The sequence below is a fragment of the Leuciscus leuciscus genome, assembly GCF_965113295.1.
Source record: "Leuciscus leuciscus genome assembly, chromosome: 16".
Classification (NCBI taxonomy): Eukaryota; Metazoa; Chordata; class Actinopteri; order Cypriniformes; family Leuciscidae; genus Leuciscus; species Leuciscus leuciscus.
The window spans coordinates 28,493,610-28,515,844 of NC_138740.1; the positions used below are offsets into that span (position 1 = coordinate 28,493,610).

The 22,235-nt window shown below is 39.2% G+C and overlaps 1 protein-coding gene across 4 annotated transcripts in view; it reads left to right on the top strand.

Annotated features, from left to right (window-relative positions):
- The window catches only part of whrna (whirlin a), a 125,005-nt gene that overhangs the window by 91,858 nt on the left and 10,912 nt on the right, over positions 1-22,235 (top strand). For 2 of the 4 annotated variants that reach the window (XM_082140226.1, XM_082140227.1), the window contains exons 7-10: positions 7,940-8,152; positions 10,707-10,919; positions 14,858-14,929; positions 17,193-17,679. In XM_082140226.1, coding sequence (XP_081996352.1) covers positions 7,940-8,152; positions 10,707-10,919; positions 14,858-14,929; positions 17,193-17,679 — 985 coding nt within the window. Of the gene's footprint in view, positions 1-7,939; positions 8,153-10,706; positions 10,920-11,506; positions 11,540-14,857; positions 14,930-17,192; positions 17,680-22,235 lie in introns of all 4 variants that reach the window. The other 2 variants (XM_082140228.1, XM_082140229.1) reach the window with 2 other exon arrangements.

Consider the following 22,235-nt stretch of genomic DNA (forward strand, 5'->3'; position numbering starts at 1 on the left):
TGGACAGGGTTTTACAAGGTCCTCCTCTGTAAGCCGAGGTTTATGCACAAAACAACGGATTCCTATAAAGCGCGAGCAGTGCATGAACACTAACTTATTACGATGGGCTGATTATTGCATACAGTGGGAATGACAGGCTAAAGGACAACCTTAGATGAAGTGTCTGGGCTCATGTCTGTAGGCTATGAGCTTTTGCTGTAAACTACTTACTTTGTATTCCAAAGACTCACAGCTCTGCGATGCTTCGGAGGACATTGATAAGTTGCATACATCAGTTTTTGCGAGAAAGGCACAGTCAGCCATAAATCAGTCCTGATCTGTAGACAGAAGTGTGTAATTGTACGTGGACACTCGTGAGTTATGCATTTCCTATGAAATAACATTCAAATTACAGTTATTATTATAATTACTTGAGTTCGTCTTAGTGTCTGCAGTATAAAAGCACACGTTGCATCAAACGTGCATTGCTTAACAGGAATATTTATATATATTAATGATATTTTTGTGGTTATACATCAAATAGTTTTTTAGTCTTTCAGTTCACTAAGAAGATTTCCCAGTGTTTGTCTGCAGAACGATCCAAGCGTGTAAATTGATAATCACATAAATGCTTCATTATGTTTTCATCAGTATACATTTAAAGCTCCCTGTAAACACTTAATAGTTGGGAAAGTAATTGCTCGTAGCTCAATGGGGGGGCGAGAGGCGTTGATTAATTGTAGGTCACATAGGAGCAAGTTAAGCATAAATAGGGCAAACACAGAAAATTGCTATGTTTTGGTTAGTTATTTTTAAGAAACTGTTGTAAAAACTTATTTCTGATTTAGATATTTGAGAGTGAGTTCACGTCTGGTTGTAATTGACACTTTCTGCCTAGTTTAACACTCACAACGCTCACAAAGTAGAAACGACTCAAACTGCGGTCTGTCTCGGTCATATGAGAGAACTTGGCAAAGTATTCTGCAATAATTATTCTGCCTCAGAAGTTTTCTGCTGTTGTGTGCTGAAGTTTTTTTTTGCTTATTTAAAGGCCTAAATTCCTTGCTGTGTGACCTTGTCGAATCTTCGCTGAGTAAGGCACTTTGCCTGATGTGAAATCTCTATATATCCCAAGCGAGGCTTACGTTGTTTGACGCCAGCCCGTCCTTGCCAACTCATTGCCGCTTAAACCCATTTCAGCGGCCCTCATTTTGAAGCTGATTGAATTCTCCAAATTGACATTGGCCTTTTAAGACCAGAACTACGGTGGCCCTTAGGGGGCTCAGAACAACGGCATTAGCCAAGTAAACAAAGCACAAAAAAGATTTAACATTTCTGAAAATATTTCAGGATATTGGTGTCTGGAGGGTCTCTTGGGGAATTCTGTCACCTAAAGGTGAAAGGCATTTATAATTTATATTTCACTACTGACACCAAGTGAAATTGCCAAATATATATATATATATATATCACTGCCCAACCATAAAAAGTCACTGTTTGGATTTAAATAGGCAAATGCTTACGAGTCTCTTTGATTGGATCATTAATGCAGTGATGATTATGTTTCTAGCATGTTATATGTTATATAACAGTTCTTCTAACCCTAATTGATGGAGTGTGTAGCTTTTCATTTCTTAAACATCCTTGTAGGAAGACAAATCATGGCCATATTCCAGGATGACAATGTCAAGATTCATCAGGCTCAAATTGTAAAAGAACGGTTGGAAGGGAGCATGAAGAATGATTTTCACACATGAATTGGCACCTCCAATTCAGTCCAGACCTTAAATTCATTGAAAGTCTTTGGGATGTGCTGGAATTAGGGCTGCACAATTAATCTCAATGTACATGAAATCGCGCTTAAACCGATTTGGCTTATCGCGATTTTGAAATAGCAAAGGCTGCGATTATTTTTTTTATGCACAGCTTGTCACTGATGTACGGCTCTGTAAACGCTGCTCCATCTGAAAGCACTGTGAGTTTGAGTCACTTATAACGTGCATTTGAAAAAGCAACAGGCGTTAAAACATCTTTCCAAACATGAGAAGCATTTATGAACCTCTTGTCCAACAAAAGCGAACATTTAATAACATGCTTTTACTCCAAACTCACTTCGTAATGACAGTTGAGCATCCTTCTGTGAGATGATGTGGCTTCTTACACAGAATAAGGCAGTCGTGTGTTTATTAGTCATGTTTAATCAATCAAAGAGTTTCAATCTTCTGTTTATTCCGCTAGTTTATTCGGCATATTTGGCGTGTCTGCGCGAGAGCGCCCTCTGGCTTTTAGATGGAGCAGCATTTACTACCAATCAGGCGTCCTGGACTGACAAGATGGGCATAAAATAACTGCAGCCTTTGCCAAATCACGTGCGGTTTCATTTCGATTAATCGTGCAGCCCTAGCTGGAATAGACTTTACAGAAAGCTTGACTCTTGCATTGACAATTAAAGATCTTGACCAAAAATGTATGGACCTCTTGGTGGAAATAAATGTTATGTTGTTGTGATGCACTCTGTAAAGTCTACTCCAGCACATCCCAAAGACTTTCCCAAAGAAAACAAAACAAAACTAAAGCCCCTCACGGACGACTGCCGCATAAACTAAAACAAAACACCAACATAAAGCCCAGGCCTGGTCCTCTCTCGTCCTTCACTGTTGTCACTCCTCCTTTTATCCTTCTGGAACTCCTCAGTGGGACTCGAGACCAGTGTGGCGCGCAGGTGACACTTATTAGCACTCGTCCATCTGTCCTTGCCACAATTATATTCCTTATTCCTATATTATAATTAAAATATTATAATATAAATATTTTTTAACTTAAACAAGAATGATTGTAAATAGCTGTAAAGCTGTAATGGCTGTAAAGTGCATCTTCCCTCCATCCAAATTGTCGTCTTCAACACTGTCACCATTTTGAGATTTGTTTGAAAACTTCTACTGACACCTGCACTCACAGGTTGTTTTTATGTTTGGTTTGGTCTGTATATAAGAAAGATTGCTTATCTCAAAGAGCTTATCTCCGGTGTGCCTTTAGGACATCTATTGACTGCTCCGCTCTGCCACTGTTCTAAAAAGAGCTGTAAAAATCTATCATCTCTTCGAGAGAGACGTGCTCTTCTAAGCGCAAGACTTAATGTAGCTCAAGAGGGAGGAAATGAAGATCCAATTTCGACATGGGCCGTAGTCAGGCTGGGACGGTGATATAGTCTGAGAACTGAGATCTTGTGCCTTGTTGAAAAGCTTAGTCATTCTCCCCATGTTGTCGGTTAGCATATTAAAACTCTGATAATGAGACGGATAGAGCTGTAACCGACAGCAGCTCCCGAACCCAAACATTTGTCATTTTAATTAACGTCTAACCAAGGTGACACTCATCTTGATCATCTAATTATTTAATTTCTTGCTCAATGGCCTTATGTTTTTAGTAGTTAGAGGTAATGTGACAGGAGGAGTGAAATTAATTTGTTTTTGCTTCATTTTGATGGAGCAGAATGACTTTAAAACACAATGCTAAAGTTTTAGTAATCTGCCATAAACCCTATTCGGACATGATTAGTTTTCATGGAGGACATAATAGAGAAATTCATCATTCATGTAACTTCATGTAAATTTTAATCCTGTCCGAATCTGCCATGTCTGTGTTTTTCTCACACAACCTAAGTAAAAATTCCAGGCCAAATTACATAGTGTTTTTTGGCAAACTCAACGGTCCTCTGAGAAATCTAATCCCGTCCAAATGCGAATGTCTGGGATTTCTGATATTATATTATGCTAACACTTCTCCTCATGTTTTTCCTGACCTACCTGAGCTACCATTTGTGCACCAATTTTTTGGCATGCTTTCATTTCATTTTAATATGGATGATATCTAACGAAAAAATTTAATTATAAAATTAATAAATAGAGCCAACATTTTTATTTATAAAAAAAAATAGGTTTTAATCATACATTCAAGTTATATCAGCAAGTAATTAATTAAAACACATACACCATATGGGATGCTGTCTATCTATCTATTTATCAATCTATCTGTCGTTATGTCTATCTATCTACCTACATATCTATCTATCTATCTATCTATCTATCTATCTCGTTCTAACTATCATTCTGTCTGTCTGTCTGTCTTTCTATATTGATCTATCGTTCTATCTATCTTTCTATAGTTCTATCAATCTATCTTATTTTATCTATCTATTGTGGCGGGAGGAGCAAACGACAGACACAGTGGGAGTGGTGTCAGGCGTCGGAGAGGCATTTATTAACATAAATAAACATAAAATGTCCAAAAATGGGGGAAAAATAAAGTGTTCAAACAAAAGGGATCTGGTGTCCTCGTCGTGCCAGGGAATCGTGAAGGATGGGTAGTGAAGAGATGGGATGGGTCCAGGTAAGGGCGCGGTGTCCGGTGGTCGCACGCGCTGCGGCGGCTTCAGCATCGTGGCTTGTCCTCTTTATCCATGACAACTTGAGGAGAATAGCGGCCCGGCATCACGCATGGTTCTCCGTTCGGACCGCGGGTCCGGCGTCTCACAACTCCATCGGCGCGGGAATCCCTCCGCGCTCCCTTTCTGGACCCACAAGGACACCAGTGTGCATGCACAGGGAAGAGGCCGGTCTCCCGAGGAGAGGCGCTGTGATGAGGCTTCATTATCTTCAGGTGTGCCTCATTACCCGCCGCCAATTCTCCTCTTCAGCGCCCCTCCTCTCCAATCACACCCACTCCAGTCGGGAACCTGGCGAAGGGCGGAGAGTTAAGGGACGGGGTGGCGCAAATTCCAAGGGAGGGGCAGCCATTCCGTCACACTATCTATCAATCTATCTATCAATCTATCTATCTATCTATCTATCTATCTATCTATCTATCTATCTATCTATCTATCTATCTATCTATCTATCTATCTATCTATCTATCTATCTATCTATCTATCTATCTATCTATCTATCTATCTATCTATCTATCTATCTATATCGTTCTATCTATATATCTATCTTGTTCTATCGTTCTAACTATCTTTTATTCTATCTATCTATCATCTTTCTGTTTGTTTGTTTATCTATCTATCTATCTATCTATCTATATTGTTCTATCTATCGTTCTATCGTTCTATCTATCTATCTATATATCTATGTATATCGTTCTATCTATCATTCTATCTATATATCTATCTTGTTCTACCGTTCTAATATATCATTCTGTCTGTCTATCTATCTATCTGTCTATCTATATTGTTCTATCTATCTTTCATTCTTTCTATCTATCATCTGTCTGTCTGTCTATCTATCTATCTATCTATCTATCTATCTATCTAATCATCTGTCTGTCTATCTAACTAAGTGCAGTTTTTGGTTGTATCGATTATTATACATTATTGACACAATTTCTTCCTGGCCCCAACCCTTTACTGCACATCCCTGACCTTCATGTTGTTTAATCACTGCAAGGACAAGCCTCCTTTTAGTCCAGAAGCATATCCCCTATGACACTTTATTTTCTAATTTTTATATTTGTAGTCTATTTGATTGAAGAGAAAGTGCCTTTCTGCCCTTTTTTAGAGCTGAGTTATCTCCAGTTCATTTAAGATAACGCTCAATCTGGGGCTAAATGATCTCATTCAAGCCCTATTCAAATTCACTGGGCTGTGATGTGTGGGGACACGGCTGGATTTTCTGTCACACAATGCTGCAAAGTTCTGGCAGACAATACTCTTGGCCTGATTGTGCTGTCTTAAAGTTATGATATTGATCAGCAATTATGTGTTCCCGTGATTAAAGATGCTGTCAGTCGAGTTATGTCATAATGGGTATTCATGGAGGTTGTAACACCAGAGATGCCGCATGATCGATCCCGTCTTGGTCGCTATCATTCTTAAAGAATTATAAAGACACATTTTTCTCTTGCTAGTTTTATTGATCATCTTTTGTTAGAGACATTCTCCACAACTTTTGCTTTTTTGTAGTTGAGCAGTGATGCTAATATCCCAGAGTGCTCTGGAGGAAAGAGCTTTTGAACCTCTCATCATCAAACTAGACAAAGACACTTGTGTTCTCATCTGAGGAAGTGTTTTATATATATAAACTACTGTTCAAAAGTAAAAAAAAAAATTAAGAAAAAAGAAATTGGTCAAAAGTGACAGTAAAGAATTTACACACACAAAAAAAATCAAATAAATACTGTTCTTTTGAACTTTCTATTCAACAAAGAACCCTGAAAAAACGCATTACAGTTCCCACAAAAATATTAGGCAGCACAAATGTTTTCAACATTGATAATTATAAGAAATGTCTCTTGAACGCAAAATCAGCATATTAGATTAATTCCTGATGGATCATGTGACACTGAAGACTGGTGTAATTATGCTGAAATTCATCACAGGAATTAATTACATTTTAAAATATATTAAAATGTTATTTCAAATTGTATTAATATTACAGTTTTATTTTTGTTAAAGAAATAAATGCAGCCTAAAAACATTAAAAATCTTATCGCCCTTAATATTTATCTATATACTGTATATATAGTATGAAAAAATAAAGATTTAGTAAAGTTAGTTGCATGGCTTTTAGTTAGTTCCACTCCAACACTGATCTGAGGGCTCAGTATTTATCTCTGCTGCAGAAGTAAGTCTAAGGAGTTTATCAGAAACAGTTTGTACTCCAGGTGAGGATGAATTAGAGTTCAAATGTAAAGCAACCTCAAGAGTTTCTAACCGAGGGAATCTATCTGAAATCCATGGATTTTCAGAATAAAACGGAAGAGAAAAAGGAAATAAAGTAAATGGATCACATACATCATAGTCTTAAGTTACTCTCTTGGACTCTGGCCCTGGTGACAGTAATGTATTAGGTCAGGACAGCATATTATTATTTTTTTATTTAGCCAAGTGCATTGTGGAACTTTCTAAAAAAAAATCAAATTATATTTAATAATTTTCTATATATTTGTTCACTTTGCCAATTTTGTTCTCAATCTCATTCTTTTTCTGTCTCTTCCTTGCGTTTGCAAGCAACTTTCAAGACTAGCTATTCCTCAATGTCCAGTATAGGGCATTAGCCTCATGGTCAAACCGGTCAGGGAGTTTTCCTCAGAAATACTGTGAAAATAAATGGTCTGTCGTGTGATGCAACCAAAATGTATTAGTTCCTGTTGGAGTGCTCTACAAAAGAGCTCATCTAAGCTCTCATCGAACTCACACATTGTTCTAAAGAGAAAGAAAAGAATAAGGGCAAGAATAGTTCAGGCATTATCAGCATTCACTCACCTCACCCACTGTTTCTGTCTGTAATGATCCAGCTGAGTTTAAATCCTTGTGGCTTTAGACGGTTTGATAACAGACACTAGTGCTGCTCGACCGCATCTGCAAACCAGACAGCCGACAAACATACATCTCCACTCAACAAAACCGTCAATAGACTGTTCAAGCAGACATAACTAGATCAAATGATTTTAAGGCATGTGATACGCCTCTAATTGACCCAAAATTAACATCAAACTAATCAACTGGTCTGTGCAATCCTGAATAGGTTAGTATGTAGTGAGCAAGTTAGTTTGGTTATCTAGTTTTCCAGATTGGTTTGCAAAAGTGTTGTGGTTTCATCCTTTGGCTGGAGAGCATGCCATTCCTAAGCTGAGCGTAACACAGATCGATGATCATGTTGACTCTGGAGCAGTGCTTTTTGATTAGGAGACTAATTAAAGGGAAAGCTGCTCTCGAGAAGAGAGGCTGAAACCTGAGAGAGAGAGAGAGAAAATAGGGAGAAGGGTTATGGAGATTTGAAGTAGCAATGAAGTCATGTTCTCATTTAAAAAAAAAAAAAAAGATGGAAGATTTAAAGTGTGTGCTTTGAGACTCAGTGAGCCACCGACAGGTGTCTGAAGTTTAATATTAATATTAATATTAGTCTGCTCTTAAAATATTTGCATTTCTTCTTTTCACACTTTTCACTTTCCCTCTCCTCAGGGTGGCTTTTATAAAGGTGTGGCGGGATCTCAGGTGACTCTGTCCAGTTTGGTGAACCAGAGCAGGGCTATGCTGGAGGAACAGGCGAGACATCTGCTGACCGAACCAGAGAGGCAGACCATGGGTTACTACATCCAAGAGTACCGTGATGGACACATCGGTGTTGAGCAGCTCGTCATGGCCCTCTTTGAGCTCTTCAATACACATGCCAAGGTGGAGACATTTACTTTTACTTTTACATTTATGCATCTGGCAGACAATTTCATCCAAAACGACTTGCATAGTATTTAAGGTATACTGTATATTTTTTATCGGTTAATGCATTCACTGGGAATCGAGCACTTGGCATCATGCTCATCAATAAACATGCATGTGATCTTGTTCGGACTTAACATATTCATAATAATTAATAATAATATTCCACCAACAGTTTTGCTCTTGACTTAATTTTTAGAACCATGTTTACCTTTCACAAAAAATTATAATTAAATAATGGTCATAGTTTTTACCAGAATCATTATAATAAATTATTATTAGTGATTTAGTAGTTTTTTTATTTAATTTTTTAGCATATTTACACATTTTAACTTTATTTAATGTTGTTTTAATTATTTTTACAATTATATGGTGTGATAAAACTACACGTTTTATGAATCTTTTTTGTTTTTTTTTATGCTGATAATGCTAGATAATACCATGTTATTATAGTTATTTTATAGTAACAAAATGTATAGTTTTTTTTTTGTACAAACGATGGCAGAAAAAAAAATTAAGTAGGCCTATGTGATATAGATACACTACCGTTTAAAAAGTTTGGAATTTTCTGTATTTTTTTTATTTTTAATTAATACCTCGTTTTGGCAAGGGCACATTAAATTGATCAAAAGTGAAAGTAAAGACTTATAATGGTACATCTCTACTTTAAGTAAATAATGCTCTTTTGAACTTTCTATTCATCAGAATAAGAATAGTGATAAAAATGTATTTGTTGATCATTTTAGAATTGATAATGATAATTAATAATTCATGAGCACTAAATCACCATATTAGAATTATTTGATCTTGTGGCAGAAGACTGGTGTTACGGAATGGCTGTGTCAATGAAGCACACGACGAAGGATGATTCCAGGAAATAGTCTTTTAATCAAAACCCACAAGGAACAGGAAGAGAAACTCAAAAATAAACCATCCAACAAAGACGACGTTACTCCACATTACTCCCCCCTCCCGGAAAGCGCGACCTCGCGCCGCAATCCATACACAAGGGTGGGAGGGATACAGGGACCTAGGGCGGAGTAGGCAGTTCAGGGACTCAGGACGGTACTGGTCCAGGCGGCCATGGCCATGGGCTTACTCTCAGGAACAGACACAGGCTCGGGAACAGGTCTTGGGACAGGAATAGGCTCTGACGTGGCAGCGGCCATCCTGGTTGAGGGCTTGGGCTCCGAGGCAGCGGCCATCTTGGCCGAAAACAAGGGCTCAGGCTTGACAGGCATGACATGACGAGACTCTGGAAGGGCGGTCTCGGCGGGACGAGACTCTGGAAGGGCGTCTGCCATTTTGGGACGAGGCTCTGGAATGGCGGCGGCCATCCAGTTCTGGAAGTGGTCTCAAGTTCACGGTTGTTGGAAAGGCCAATGGAGAACTGAGAACCACGGTGGGATAATACCCACTCAACAAAAGCCTCTCGAGGTCCCACACCGGGCAGGCGTGCCTTCGTCTCCGCATTGAGGCCTGTGTGGAAAAAAAACACTTAATGTAAGGTCGGGGAAGGGCACAAGGTCAAGAAAGGCCATGGTAGAGAGAGAGAGAGAGAGAGAGAGAGAGAGAGAGAGAGAGAGAGAGAGAGAGAGAGAGAGAGAGAGAGAGAGAGAGAGAGAGAGAGAGAGAGAGAGAGAGAGAGAGAGAGAGAGACAGAGAGAGAGAGAGAGAGAGACAGAGAGAGAGAGAGACAGAGACAGAGACAGAGACAGAGACGGTCCTGCTCTAGGAGAATCAGCAGCACTGCAGAATCCATCGTTCGGTTTAGGTCTGTCGTTCTGTTACGTAATGTCTGTGTCAATGAAGCACACGACGAAGGATGATTCCAGGAAATAGTCTTTTAATCAAAACCCACAAGGAACAGGAAGAGAAACTCAAAAACAACCATCCAACAAAGATGACGACAGACAACTAGACAGTACAAGACTAAGACTTAAATACACAGGTGACAAGGAGGAACTGATTGACAAGATAAATGACACACAGCTGGAAAAAAAAGAACTAATGAGGAGGGTTACCATGGGAACAAATTAATGGCGGGAAACTGAACAACAGAAATAAAGAATAGAGTCCAAAAACAAACAGACATGCAACAACTGGAGTAATGATGCTGAAAATTCAGCTTTGCCATCACAGGAATAAATGACATACATTGAAATATATTATAACAGAAAATAGTTATGTTAAATTGTAATAATATATTACAATACTTATGTCTTTACCATATTTTTGATCAAATAAAAGACCCAAAATTTTTAATGATAGCATATCTACGTTTAATACGCAGTCTTTTTTATTAAAGACTTTTATTGGCTGAATGAATTATTATTAATAAAACACATTATACTGACATTATCAGTATTATGGGCCATCATTGTCTGGTGATTTATAGCAAGTATAACCTCATATTACATTCACATTTATGAAGATAGTGAAACCCCTGAGATTAAAACAATCAACACGAGCCCGGTCACATTCACAGCTCTGTACGTGTGTGTATTTGCAGTTCTCTCTGCTGTCAGAGGTGAGGGGGCTCGTGACCCCTCAGGATGTGGAGAGATTTGACGGTCTGGTTCTGAAACGAGAGATCGAAGCCCTGAAGGCAAGGCAAGGGGGTGGAGCTGGATTTCAGGACTCCTTCTCCATGGTCTCGTACCCTGATACGCTGGCCTCCTCCTCAGCCAGCTTCATGACCAACACCACTCTCAGCTCTGCACGGGTAAGAGCAGGCACTCACATTTACAATGAGATTAACAACTTTCTTCACACATAAGCAGGAACACTTGTGCCGCAATTATTATTGAATAAGACCCAGTGTGTGTAGGCCTATCTATAATCTATAATCAATAAGTGTTTAAGGCTCTGCATCTGTATTTGTGTGGGATGAGTGGAAGGCATTGTTTTTGTGTGTGTGTGTCTGGGTATGTGTGTGACAGACATAAAAAACTGTTCACAAAATTGCCGGGCAATTTGGGCACAAAGAAGGTGTGTGCAGATTACAAGGATACAAGATGAAGGGCTCTAAAGTTGCTGTGGGAAACAGCTTTTGTCCTTTCGTATGGAGGCTTTTATGCCCATCGCTCGAAACCTGTCTGTCCTCCTGTCTCACTCTGTCTGGGCATGTCTCACCTCAACTCATCTACGTCTCGTTGTGAAAGTGCAGCTGTTTAGATTTGTACTTGTCTCAGGGGTGCTGGTGTGACAGATGGAGAAGTGTTTTGTGACGGATTTTTAAGCCTGCTGACTCCCAGTGTAAATTGCAGGAACAGTTTAACACCCAATTCCCTATCCCTTTCAATAAAACAGGAAAGACTGCTCTGGCTGATAGATATGATGGAGGTAGGTTAAATAATCTCTCACTTAAATTTACAAAATGTACCATAGTAACCATCGTTTCCACTGTAATACCATACAAAATACCATTAGTAACCCCATAACTAGGTACTGTAGTAATATTCAGCGCAGTTTGTCCTGCATCATTTGTTCGGCAAATATGAATGATACGGAATACTGAGAAGTGTGCTATTAAATTTCAAAGCGTAACGTAAGTAATTAAATTGTTGAAAAATTCACTTATATTATTAACATTGAGGGAGGTACTTGAACAATATCTTTAGGGACCAGAATATCATAGAGCCTTATGATGAGGATAATTTTTGTCAAGTAACCAACCAAACAGAACTACATAGGAACACAAAAAATATGTGAGCTTGTTAACAAAAGCATTAAAAAAAAAAGAAGAAAAAAAGGAATACTACCAGACCACCTTATTAACTCCCTAGCAACGACCCACAACACCCTAGAATTGATTCAGCGACACTCAAATTATAGTTTCTTTTTTAACACCTATAAAATATTAGTGGAAAATATGGTTACTATGGTAAAATTTTGTAAGGGTATGTAAACATGCATGATCACAAACGTACATGCATATAGTATATAGTATGTGCGTTTTGGGGTTGGGTTTGTCTCTTTTGCAAACACACACACATATTAAAGAATGAGTTTGCTTTATCTATCTTTGGTTTCTTTTGAATACTCACGCACACATACAGGAAGCACATTCTTCATTCTCTGCATGGATTGATCCCTCTGAAAGTCCCTCACGTCTGATGTCTGTCTGTGTGTATATGTGTGGGTTGCAGTGATCAGACACACAGTAAGTGCATGCATGTTGCAAATCAAAAATGTGTCCGCTGTGACTTTGTACCTCTTCATCATGGGTCATTTGTCTGTATGTATGAGTGTGTGTGTGTGCACTTTGGAAATGAGCGAACATATTTGTATGCAAGCTTTGTTCGTTGCCCTCCTCTGTGGATCGGTGTTGTTGTAAGCTTGCCAGCTCTGGCTCCAGTAATTACAAGAAGCAGCGGCGGCCCACACTGCAGCCCTGCGGAGCACCGCAGACGAAACGTTCGCTCTGGGACTCTCATCCTGGTACCGCACCTCATCAGCCATATGCAGAGCTGTCACCGCAGATAAGCCCCCCCAGACAAAAAAAAAAAAAAAAAAAGTCTCGCAGAGAGCATCCTGATTTATGCTCTAGTGGAGCACAGTAGGGGATTGTGGGAAGGTGAAGGACCTGAGCCAGCACAGTACAATGTCTGTGCTCTCTGAGTCTGCTCTTCTGTCTGTTTTAGTTTGAAGAAGAAATGAATGACTGCGTCCAGCCAGATTTGTCATATGGGTCAAAAGTGGTTTGATATCATTGGCTAAATGTTGCACAGGTCACTCAAATATCATTCAAAAGTTGCGGATTTTTAAGTTATTTTATTTATTTATTTATTTAGAAATTGATTATTTTATATTCAGTAAATGAGTTTGTTGCTTATTCAGTAAATCCTGTAATGGATCAATTTCATTAAAGGATTCATCAGACTGATTTAAAATGGTAACGGCCGGTTCACACTGAACATGTTTTTGACGGTAAAATCTAGTGGTTGACCGATATTGATTTTTTGATGGCCGATGCTGGTATCTTAGAGAGCAGGGTGCCCAATATAAAGCCGATATATTCATAATTTATATTTATTTTACTTCATATTTAATCAATTAGATATGAATCATTTGAAAATGAATTTAAAAATAAATCTGTTATATAAACAGACTTATACTTCTACTCAACTTCTTGATTCTGAGATCTTATTACAATATTTTTCACAAATAAAGAAATTGTTGAAAAAATACATGAATCAAAAGGAAGTAAACACTGTAACCAAGGCACTCAGTAATCTGGTAAGTTTGTGCACATTGGGAATCATATTTTTTAAAATAAAGATTTGGTAACACTAATTTTACAAACATCACACAGTAAAAATGACATCAATATGACAGAGTGGGCAACTGAATATAATGCAGCATAGTTTGAAATCAAGCGTCTGAAAATAAAATGTTCAAAGATTTGTTTAAATGATATAAAAGCGTATTAAAATATAAATATAAAATATTTAAATATAAATATAAAATCAAATGCTATAGTACTTTTTTTGTATGCTGTTTATTTTCTTTGTTTAACAGTTCTATATAATAACGTATTAGATAGGACTGTTAAACAGAGACCATGAACTAATAAGATGGAGAATGGAGGCGTTGTGTGCTCAAAAGTTCAGCTTCTGACACAATAGCCAAACAGAAAAACGAGTCGGCCAATGACGATATTTAAAAAATGCCAAATATCGGCCTTGCCGATATATCGGTCGACCACTATTAAAAAGGCAAGACGCAAGTGTAACGAAAATAATGTAAGGTTGAACTTCTTCTAACTTGAGTTCTGCATTTTTAGAATGCCGGGTCATACGTGAGACGCAAGCACAAAGGTCAAGCATGTCCGTCTATCGCATGTTAACATTGAAAAACTATGGAAAAGTTGCGCAGTGAAATGGAAAAACATGTTTTGTGTGAATTGGCCTTAACTTTTTTGTTCTACCGACTCATAACAAGAGTCATTTGTTCGCATTGTATGTTGATTTTTTTTCCGTGCAGCTCATGAAGACAACTCAATAGTAAGACGTGTCTTGCTATTATTTCACAATACACGGCCTATAAATGTGAAAATAATTCTGGTCCATTATTTCTAATATCTTTTTTACAAATAGTTTCAACCGTTTTCAAATGTTAAATACAGAGGTGTTATACTGTATGTGAATTATGAAATATACAAATACACAGCAAAAAAAAGCACAAACACTGCAAGAATGACAACCAAAACATACAAAGCTGATCAAGTAGCAAACAAATTAGCCTTGTAAGTGGTGTGCAAGTAAATAAAGTGAATTGATGAGGCTTTTGTTTTGGTCGAGGGGAGTTTTAATGAGGTGAATCACATGTCTGAATGTACTGAACTGCCGAAGTCATGAAATCACCTCTCTCTTATTGCAACTGAGCACACGCACATGCTAAATCAGGGCTTTTCTTGCTCTCTGTGCGATACGTGTTTGTTTGTGAGACACGAGTGTTGGACTGAAAATGAGGCTGGATGTGAGATTGAAATGTAGGACTGTAAATGCAATTGTTTTGATGCCGCTCTGTGAAATGGGCCCTCAACAAAATGCAATTTGAATCGAACATTTGTTTAGGGGATAAACACACAGCTGTGTTTTTCATTTGTTTATAGTCTCTTGTTCTCGTTTTTCTCTCTTTTGTTTTTCTCTCTCCCAGAACGACGGTGTGGCAGAGAACAACGGGGAACAGTCTCTCGAGCGTAGCAATGCCCTGCCAGACATCTCTCTGGTAAGCCCTTCAGTTTGAGGAGAACAGGAAAGATAAAAGAGGGAGAACAGAGAAAAAGGAGAGTGTTATAGGTGTGCAATGGATGATATTGCGAGAACTGGCACTGAACACCTTGAAAATTACCATGGGCAGATTCTGACTAGTGTGATGATGGCTTTTGAATGAAACTGTCAACATACTGTAGGGGTGGGTGGTATGACCAATGTTATGTCACGGTAGAGTAATTCAAGTAATTTTGCATGTGTCTATACTGTAATACCTACCGTTGTGGTCAGAATTTTTGGCACCCTTGGCAAATATGATCAAAGAAGGCTGTGAAAATAAATCTGCATTGTTTATCCTTTTGTTCTTTCATAAAGAAAAAATAACAAAAATCTAACCTTCCATTGAAGTAAAACTAATCAATGTGGAGCGGAAATCACATTATGAAATAAATGTTTTTCTCTAATACACATTGGCCCATTGGACATAATACTAATTATTATGAGTGAAATATATCTGAAGTTTATTCCCCTTCATATTTACAAGTTTTTGCACTGACGAAGTAAATATTTATGAATGTATAAATATGAGTTTAACACAAAAACCAAATTTCCCTTAATCATCCATCACAATGTGTAAAACCAAAGAATACAGTTCTGATGTGCAGCAAAAGATTGTTGAGCTTCATAAAAAAGAAAGTAGCTGTAAGAAAATAGGACACGTGTCTATAATCAAGGGTAGCGTCAGTTCTGGCAGGTCACGCTAGTCAAGCTCGCATCAACTGACTCTCAGCTGATCCACGTCTACCTATAGGAATACGACGCCTATGACAGCATCCTCCATCCCCAGCTCCTCCTCTCGTCAGTCAGGATTTGGCGTTCTGATTCCCCTTTGAATCAGACTAAAGTCTTGATTATGTTGTACATTAAAATATTGAATTAATGATATCTGCAATTACATTCATGTTGGTTCTGTTCTGTTTACCCTAAGGGGGGTTATTGCTGCTCTCCCTGCTCTTATCCATGCTCGGCTGCATGGATGCGCAGGGAGTTCTTGCCCAGAACAGAACCATACCGCCAATCCTAACTGGATGCTAATTGTCAATCGCATTTGACGATTGTGGTCCTGACAGAATTGTCTTAATGCATGGTGAGGAGAATAGTGGCCAAAGACTGTTCAAGGATCACAGATGGAGAATTGCAGAAATTAGTTAAGGCTTCGGGATCAGGAAGCCAAAAAAAAAAAAAAAAGAATGGGAGGGTTTCACAAAAAATAATCTGCTCTCATCCAAAAACAAACACCAGTTCTGCCGTGACCATCCCAGTCCCCTGACCTGAACCCTATTGAAAACTGAAGAGGAGAGTGTATCAACATCTTTTAAATAAAAGGTCAAAATGATTGTCTTTTATATTTTTTTATATTTTCATAGGCTTCTTTGTTCATATTTACCAAGGGTGCCAATAATTCTGACCATGACTATATAAATTCAACTAGCTAAACTGTGCTTTGCATGCACCAGAATGATTAATCCTTCAGTCCTAATCCTTATTTTCACATTACTCCATGTTTGTTGTCACTGTGAAGAGAATGTACATTAAGCAGTCCTGCACATCTACAGTGCCACAAAATCTCTACCGGTTGACACATTTTATACTGTCATGCCGCCCAGCCCTATCTCAAACGGTTCTAAAGGCTTGGCTACTCAGACAGTTGATGGTTGTTTGAAGGAAAGAGTGAAGGTGAGAAATAGAGGAGATGATGACACAGTCGCTGATGGCTGCTCGTTGTGAGAGAGATGGCTGAGGAAGATTAGGGTCTTTCTCAGAGAGTTTGCTGTTGATAAACTGATGAAGCACCAGCACAGCTCTATCAGGCGCAGACGCCAACAAGTCAGAAGCGTGTGAAAGTAACATTTCCAAAGAATGTTCAGGCCTAGATAAAAACCCCAACACAGACGACTCACATCTTGGTTTGATTACTTTCTGATGGCACTGACACCTCATTCATCTGGCTTCTGCTCACCCTCTTCAGCCTTAGTTTGTTCATTTTCTTTTCTTTTTTTGTTTTGTTTCTTGCTTTGCCTCTTGGTCTGAATGAACCAATTGTTCTTGTCCTCAAATCGATGACTTGTGCGTAATTGTCGTATGTGTGTGTATGAAGTATGTGAATATGATGCATTGTAAGTTGCGATGACTGTTATTGAATGCGGAATGTTTTCTTGATCTCCTTTGAAATATAACCTGAAATATGCCATCACTAACGCTCTCCTCTTTCATCCTAGGATGAGGTTCATTCCACCTCAGATTCCCCTCCTTCCTTTAAACCTCCTCCTCCCCCAGGGCTTCAGCACCGTCCCAGTCGAAAATCCACACTTAGTAAACGTCACTCTTCCAGCTCCTCCCAATCGGGCTTGTACTTCACCGCCCCTTCTCGTTCCCATACCAAAGAACCCAAACACCCAAAAACTCCCAAACCTCGCACATCTCCTCCTGACACCCTCAAGATCATGAGCCAGCACCCTATCGGACCGTTCCCTCGGGTCCAGTCTCCTAGTAAGGGGAAGCCTGCTGTCCAGGCCTCGTCTCCGAATCCTCCACCCGCCCCTAATGTACCTGCACCGCCTGGGCCGCCTCCTCCTCCGCCCCCCTGCCCAGATAAGCCCGCCCCTTCGTCCCCAGCATCCAATCAGCATTTTGTCATGGTGGAGGTGCACAGGCCCAACGCAGAACCTGATGTGAACGAGGTGCGGCCGCTGCCACAGGCACGAGGTGAGACTGCACAGATTTGATGCATTGTGGGACAGCTGCGAATATTTAATATGTCATTAACCAGCTGCTGATTTCTATTCAATTTGGTTATTTTCACTCATTTTATGGCTAAAAAGTCATTATCGACAATGTTAAAGGAAACAGTTCAGCCAGCAGAGGTGTAAAGCCCAGGTTCAGAAAGTAAAAGTCCTCCTCTGTATTTTGTTCCAATCACCTGGATTTGCTAATTAGCACAGTTTTTCAGCCAGGGGATAGAACTAATTAGTGAAATCAGCTGGCTGAGTTCATTGATGGAATAAACATATGGCAGGACTTTTACTTTCTGACCCCTGGACTTTACACTTCTGTCAACCAGGTATCAAAATTCAATAATTTAATCACTTTCCTTATGTTTTACATGTATAAAATAACCACATGGTTTGGGAACCACATTGATTTTTTGGAGAACTATTACAGTTGCGGTCATAAATGTAAATACACCTTGCAGAATCTGCGATGTTAAATTTCACAAAATAAGAGGGATTGTAAAAAAAAACCTGCTTGTTTTTTATGTTGTGCTGTCCTGAATAAGGGAGCAATCACACTGCACTTCCATTGACTTTCATTCATACGCATTACAATTGCGAGAGAGGAAACACAATTGCTGCAGGATTGCAGTAAAGTGGAGTAGATTGCATATTTTTGTTTTGAATGTTATGGGCCCTATCTTGCACCCAGCGCAATTGACTTTGTACACCGACGCATGTTTCATTCCTATTTTGCACCCGACGCACAGCGGACTTTTCCCTCGACAGACGCACGTCGGTAAATTAGTGAATGAATTTGCGCTCCCGGGGGCGGTTCAGCGAAAAGAGGAGGCGTGTTCTGGCGCAAATGTTCCCTGGTGCTATTTTGCAGTTCCAGAAAACAATTCCGTTATAATAGCATGGAACAAGCGTGCCTGCTCTTAAAGGGAATGTGAGATGACACTCTGGTTGGTTTATTTCACGTTACGCCCAAACCACACCTATGAGTAATGTAGCTACTTCAGACCAACCCATTTAAGATTTGCATCGGGCGCAAGAGTCATTTATCTCGCCAGTATCATAGCAACAGCGCCCGAGATCCGCCCACAAAGTTACTTGCGTTTCGCGTTTGATACTTGCGTTTCAGATCGTTAAAATAGGGCCCATTATGTTTAATTATGTTTTTAAAAAAAGATAGCATAATGTTTTGTAGTATTATGACCGTTGCAGTGTCCATAGAGTCTAATGTGACCCTTGCTTAAGCTCTTTCACATAACAGATTTGCATTGTCCACAATACAAAATATTAGCTGCATTTATAAAAACGACCCTATTTAAAAGTTTACATACACTTGGTTCTTAAAAAATGTTTTTTTTTATGATTGTTAATATTCTTAACATTTTGCAGATTCTTTAAGTTTATGCATTTATTAACTTATGAATTATCTGTCTTTACATGCACTTTAAAAGTTCAATTTCAGTCTAACCAAAGCAAAAAAATATATTTTTAAAATGTCATGTAAAGCACTTTAGTCCAACTGAAATCATATAATGGCTGGAATACACTACACTTTTAAAATTTGAACAGACTACACTATCTTACATCTTCCACTTGCTGACTTTAGAAATGGAGTTTACAAAGTGGAGTTTCCCTAACACAGCAAACTAATGCAGAATCATGTGCTTCGTTGCTAGGCGAAGCAAAAGAGGCAAAAGCAATGCAAGAAGTGCTCAAAATACAAAGTTTAGGCATTGTTCAGAGTAGCATAAGCCTGATAAGGTTTTTTTTAATTTTTTTTATGAGGTTAAGAGCTCACGGAAGAGATGAGTTTTCAGTTGTCTTTTGAATGTTGTCAGGGACTCTGCATTCCGGATGAGGGTGGGGAGATCATTCCACCAGCATGGAACCGTGAATGAGAATGTTCTGGAAAGTGATTTTTGTGGCTCTCTGTGATGGAACCACGAGCCGTCGCTCGTTGACCGATCGTAGGCTTCTGGTAGGGATGTAGACTCGTCGGAGCGAGTGAAAGTAGGAGGGAGCTGACCCAGTGGTAGATCTGTTAGCAAGCGTCAATGCCTTGAACTTGATGCGAGTGGTAGCCAGTGCAGAGAGCTGAATAGAGGAGTGACGTGGGCCCTTTTTGGCTCGTTGAAGACAAGACGAGCTGCAGCTTTCAGATTTTTTTTGTAGAGGTTTAGTTGCACATGATGGAAGTCCAGCCAGAAGAGCATTTCAGTAATCAAGCCTAGATATGACCAGGGCCTGGACGAGAAGTTGTGTTGCATGCTCAGTTGTGCAGTGCAAACCTGCATGATCGAGCTGTCTTTGAAATGTGGTCTGTGAAGGTCAGCTGGTCATCAAATATTATTCCAAGATTTCTGATCAACCTTGATGGGGTGATTGATGATGTTTCTAGCTGGATAGTGAAGTTGTGCTGTAGAGACGGATTGGCAGGGAGGCAGAGAAGCTCAGTCTTTGCCAGGTTGAGCTGCAGGTGATGTTCGTTCATCCATGCCGAGATGTCCGCCAGGCAGCTTGAGATCCGTGCAGCTACTGTGGGATCATCTGGTTGAAATGAGAGGAAGAGCTGAGTGTCATCAGCATAGCAATGGTAAGAGAAACCATGTGCCTGTATGATGTGTCCCAGTGATGTGGTGTAGATGGAGAAGAGGAGGGGTCCAAGAACTGAACCCTGAGGAACCCCTGTGGTCAGTTGATGTGCGTTAAATCAGTTGAAGCAGTTAAATATAACGGTAGTTATTAATATGATTAGGGTTTTGCTTGACTACGTTATCAAATAGCTATCAATGTGTTGCTAATGTTACATAAACCATGTTCCCGTTCGCCATCTCAATCTGCCTTCTAAAAATCAGCATCCTTAGAGACGCTTTGAACATTCTAGATCATCAGTGGAGAAAGGCATATAGTTCATAATGACATAACATCATAATATACGTACATCATATACATGATTAACCTGCTATATTGCTGAATGTACACGATTTTTCATATAAAAAAAATATACCGTTATGGCTCCCCTGCTTCACAGCAGTTAAACGCTAAAGCCCGCCCACACATTGACGTGATTGGCTACAGGGTAGTTTGTGACGTCGGAAACACCAGCAACATGCGTTTTTGAGACTGTCTTTGGTTCACTGCAGTTTTGAGGAGAAAATACTCAGGAATGGTGTTGACTTATGAATTTGCACATGGTTTGTCTGAAAGCATATTAAAAACACCACATACACATAAACAACATTAAAAGCTTGATTTTCACCACAGGGTTTAAACTTTAAACAAAACTAGTTTGATGGTCAAGTAAAGAGGTTTAGATAAAGGGGTTTGAGTGATTAATAATCAGTATCTAACCTGGCGAAAATATATTTTTTCAGTGTTATCCACAATTCCACATTATATTTCATCTGCAACAGCATTGTAAACTTTGATAAAGATACGTTTGGTCATTAACTTTTAAATGCATCATTATGCAAATTGCAAACACATGAGGAGAGTCTCCGCATGAAAGACCCACGACTGGCAGATTAACGTGCTACTACATTTCTGTCCTAAACTGTAGGAAATTAAATTAAATTGAATGTGGAGGATTTTACTGTGACAAAGATGGGTAGTTTAAATGGTGACAGAATACGCGTAACTAAGCGTCAGAGTTGTCCATTAAAGACGCAATTATGACGAAGTGGTATGTCCCAAAGCTGCTATACACTCAAAAAGTATTTTCTTTTTCTTCACAAAAACAGTACTTTTATAATTGTATACTTTTAGGGCATAGTATAAACAGGCGAATTGGGATGCAGTAATATTATTTGAAAAACACTAGGCAAAAAGTCCCCGGATGACCTGTCCACTGAAATTCTGAAGTGCATATTCGATGGACACTTTACTATTCCATGAGGCCACGGGAGAGGATTTATGAAAAGAAGTGAAGCGATGCAACTGATGCTGGCAGGTCACATGACAGTGACAACATGGCGGATGTATACGTCTGAATTTCATTTATACTACACACATTCATACTATATATAACACACTGTTTTAACAAGTAGTCCTACTCAGACAGTATGCGATTCTGGATGCTGCATAGGTGTTTTAAAATCAGCTCAAAATATAAAACATGTTTGATATCCTCCAACTGGATGGAATCATAGCCTGAAGCTAAAAACCTGAGTCTGTGCCCATCATATACTAATCATTTTCTGTGAAATCTGTCAACTCAAATCCAACACCTCCAGTCCAGACTGCAAAACAGGCTGTGCAAAAGTGTAGTGTATTCATACATAAATCTGTTTTTTCCAATGTTGGACTAACAGACCTAGATAATGTGATTGTAGCTCAGCTTCATCCAGCATGTACAAGTTAATCGGGCCTTGACGCTGCGCACATGCTCCGAAAGGCAGAGGTGATGCACAATGCGTATATATATATTCCATTACGTGTTGTCATGCATTTTTGGACAAACAGATGGAGACTGCAGCTCGACTACACAAAAACCTGCTAGCTCGATTCTAACTGCATCTAAACTTGCTTATTGTC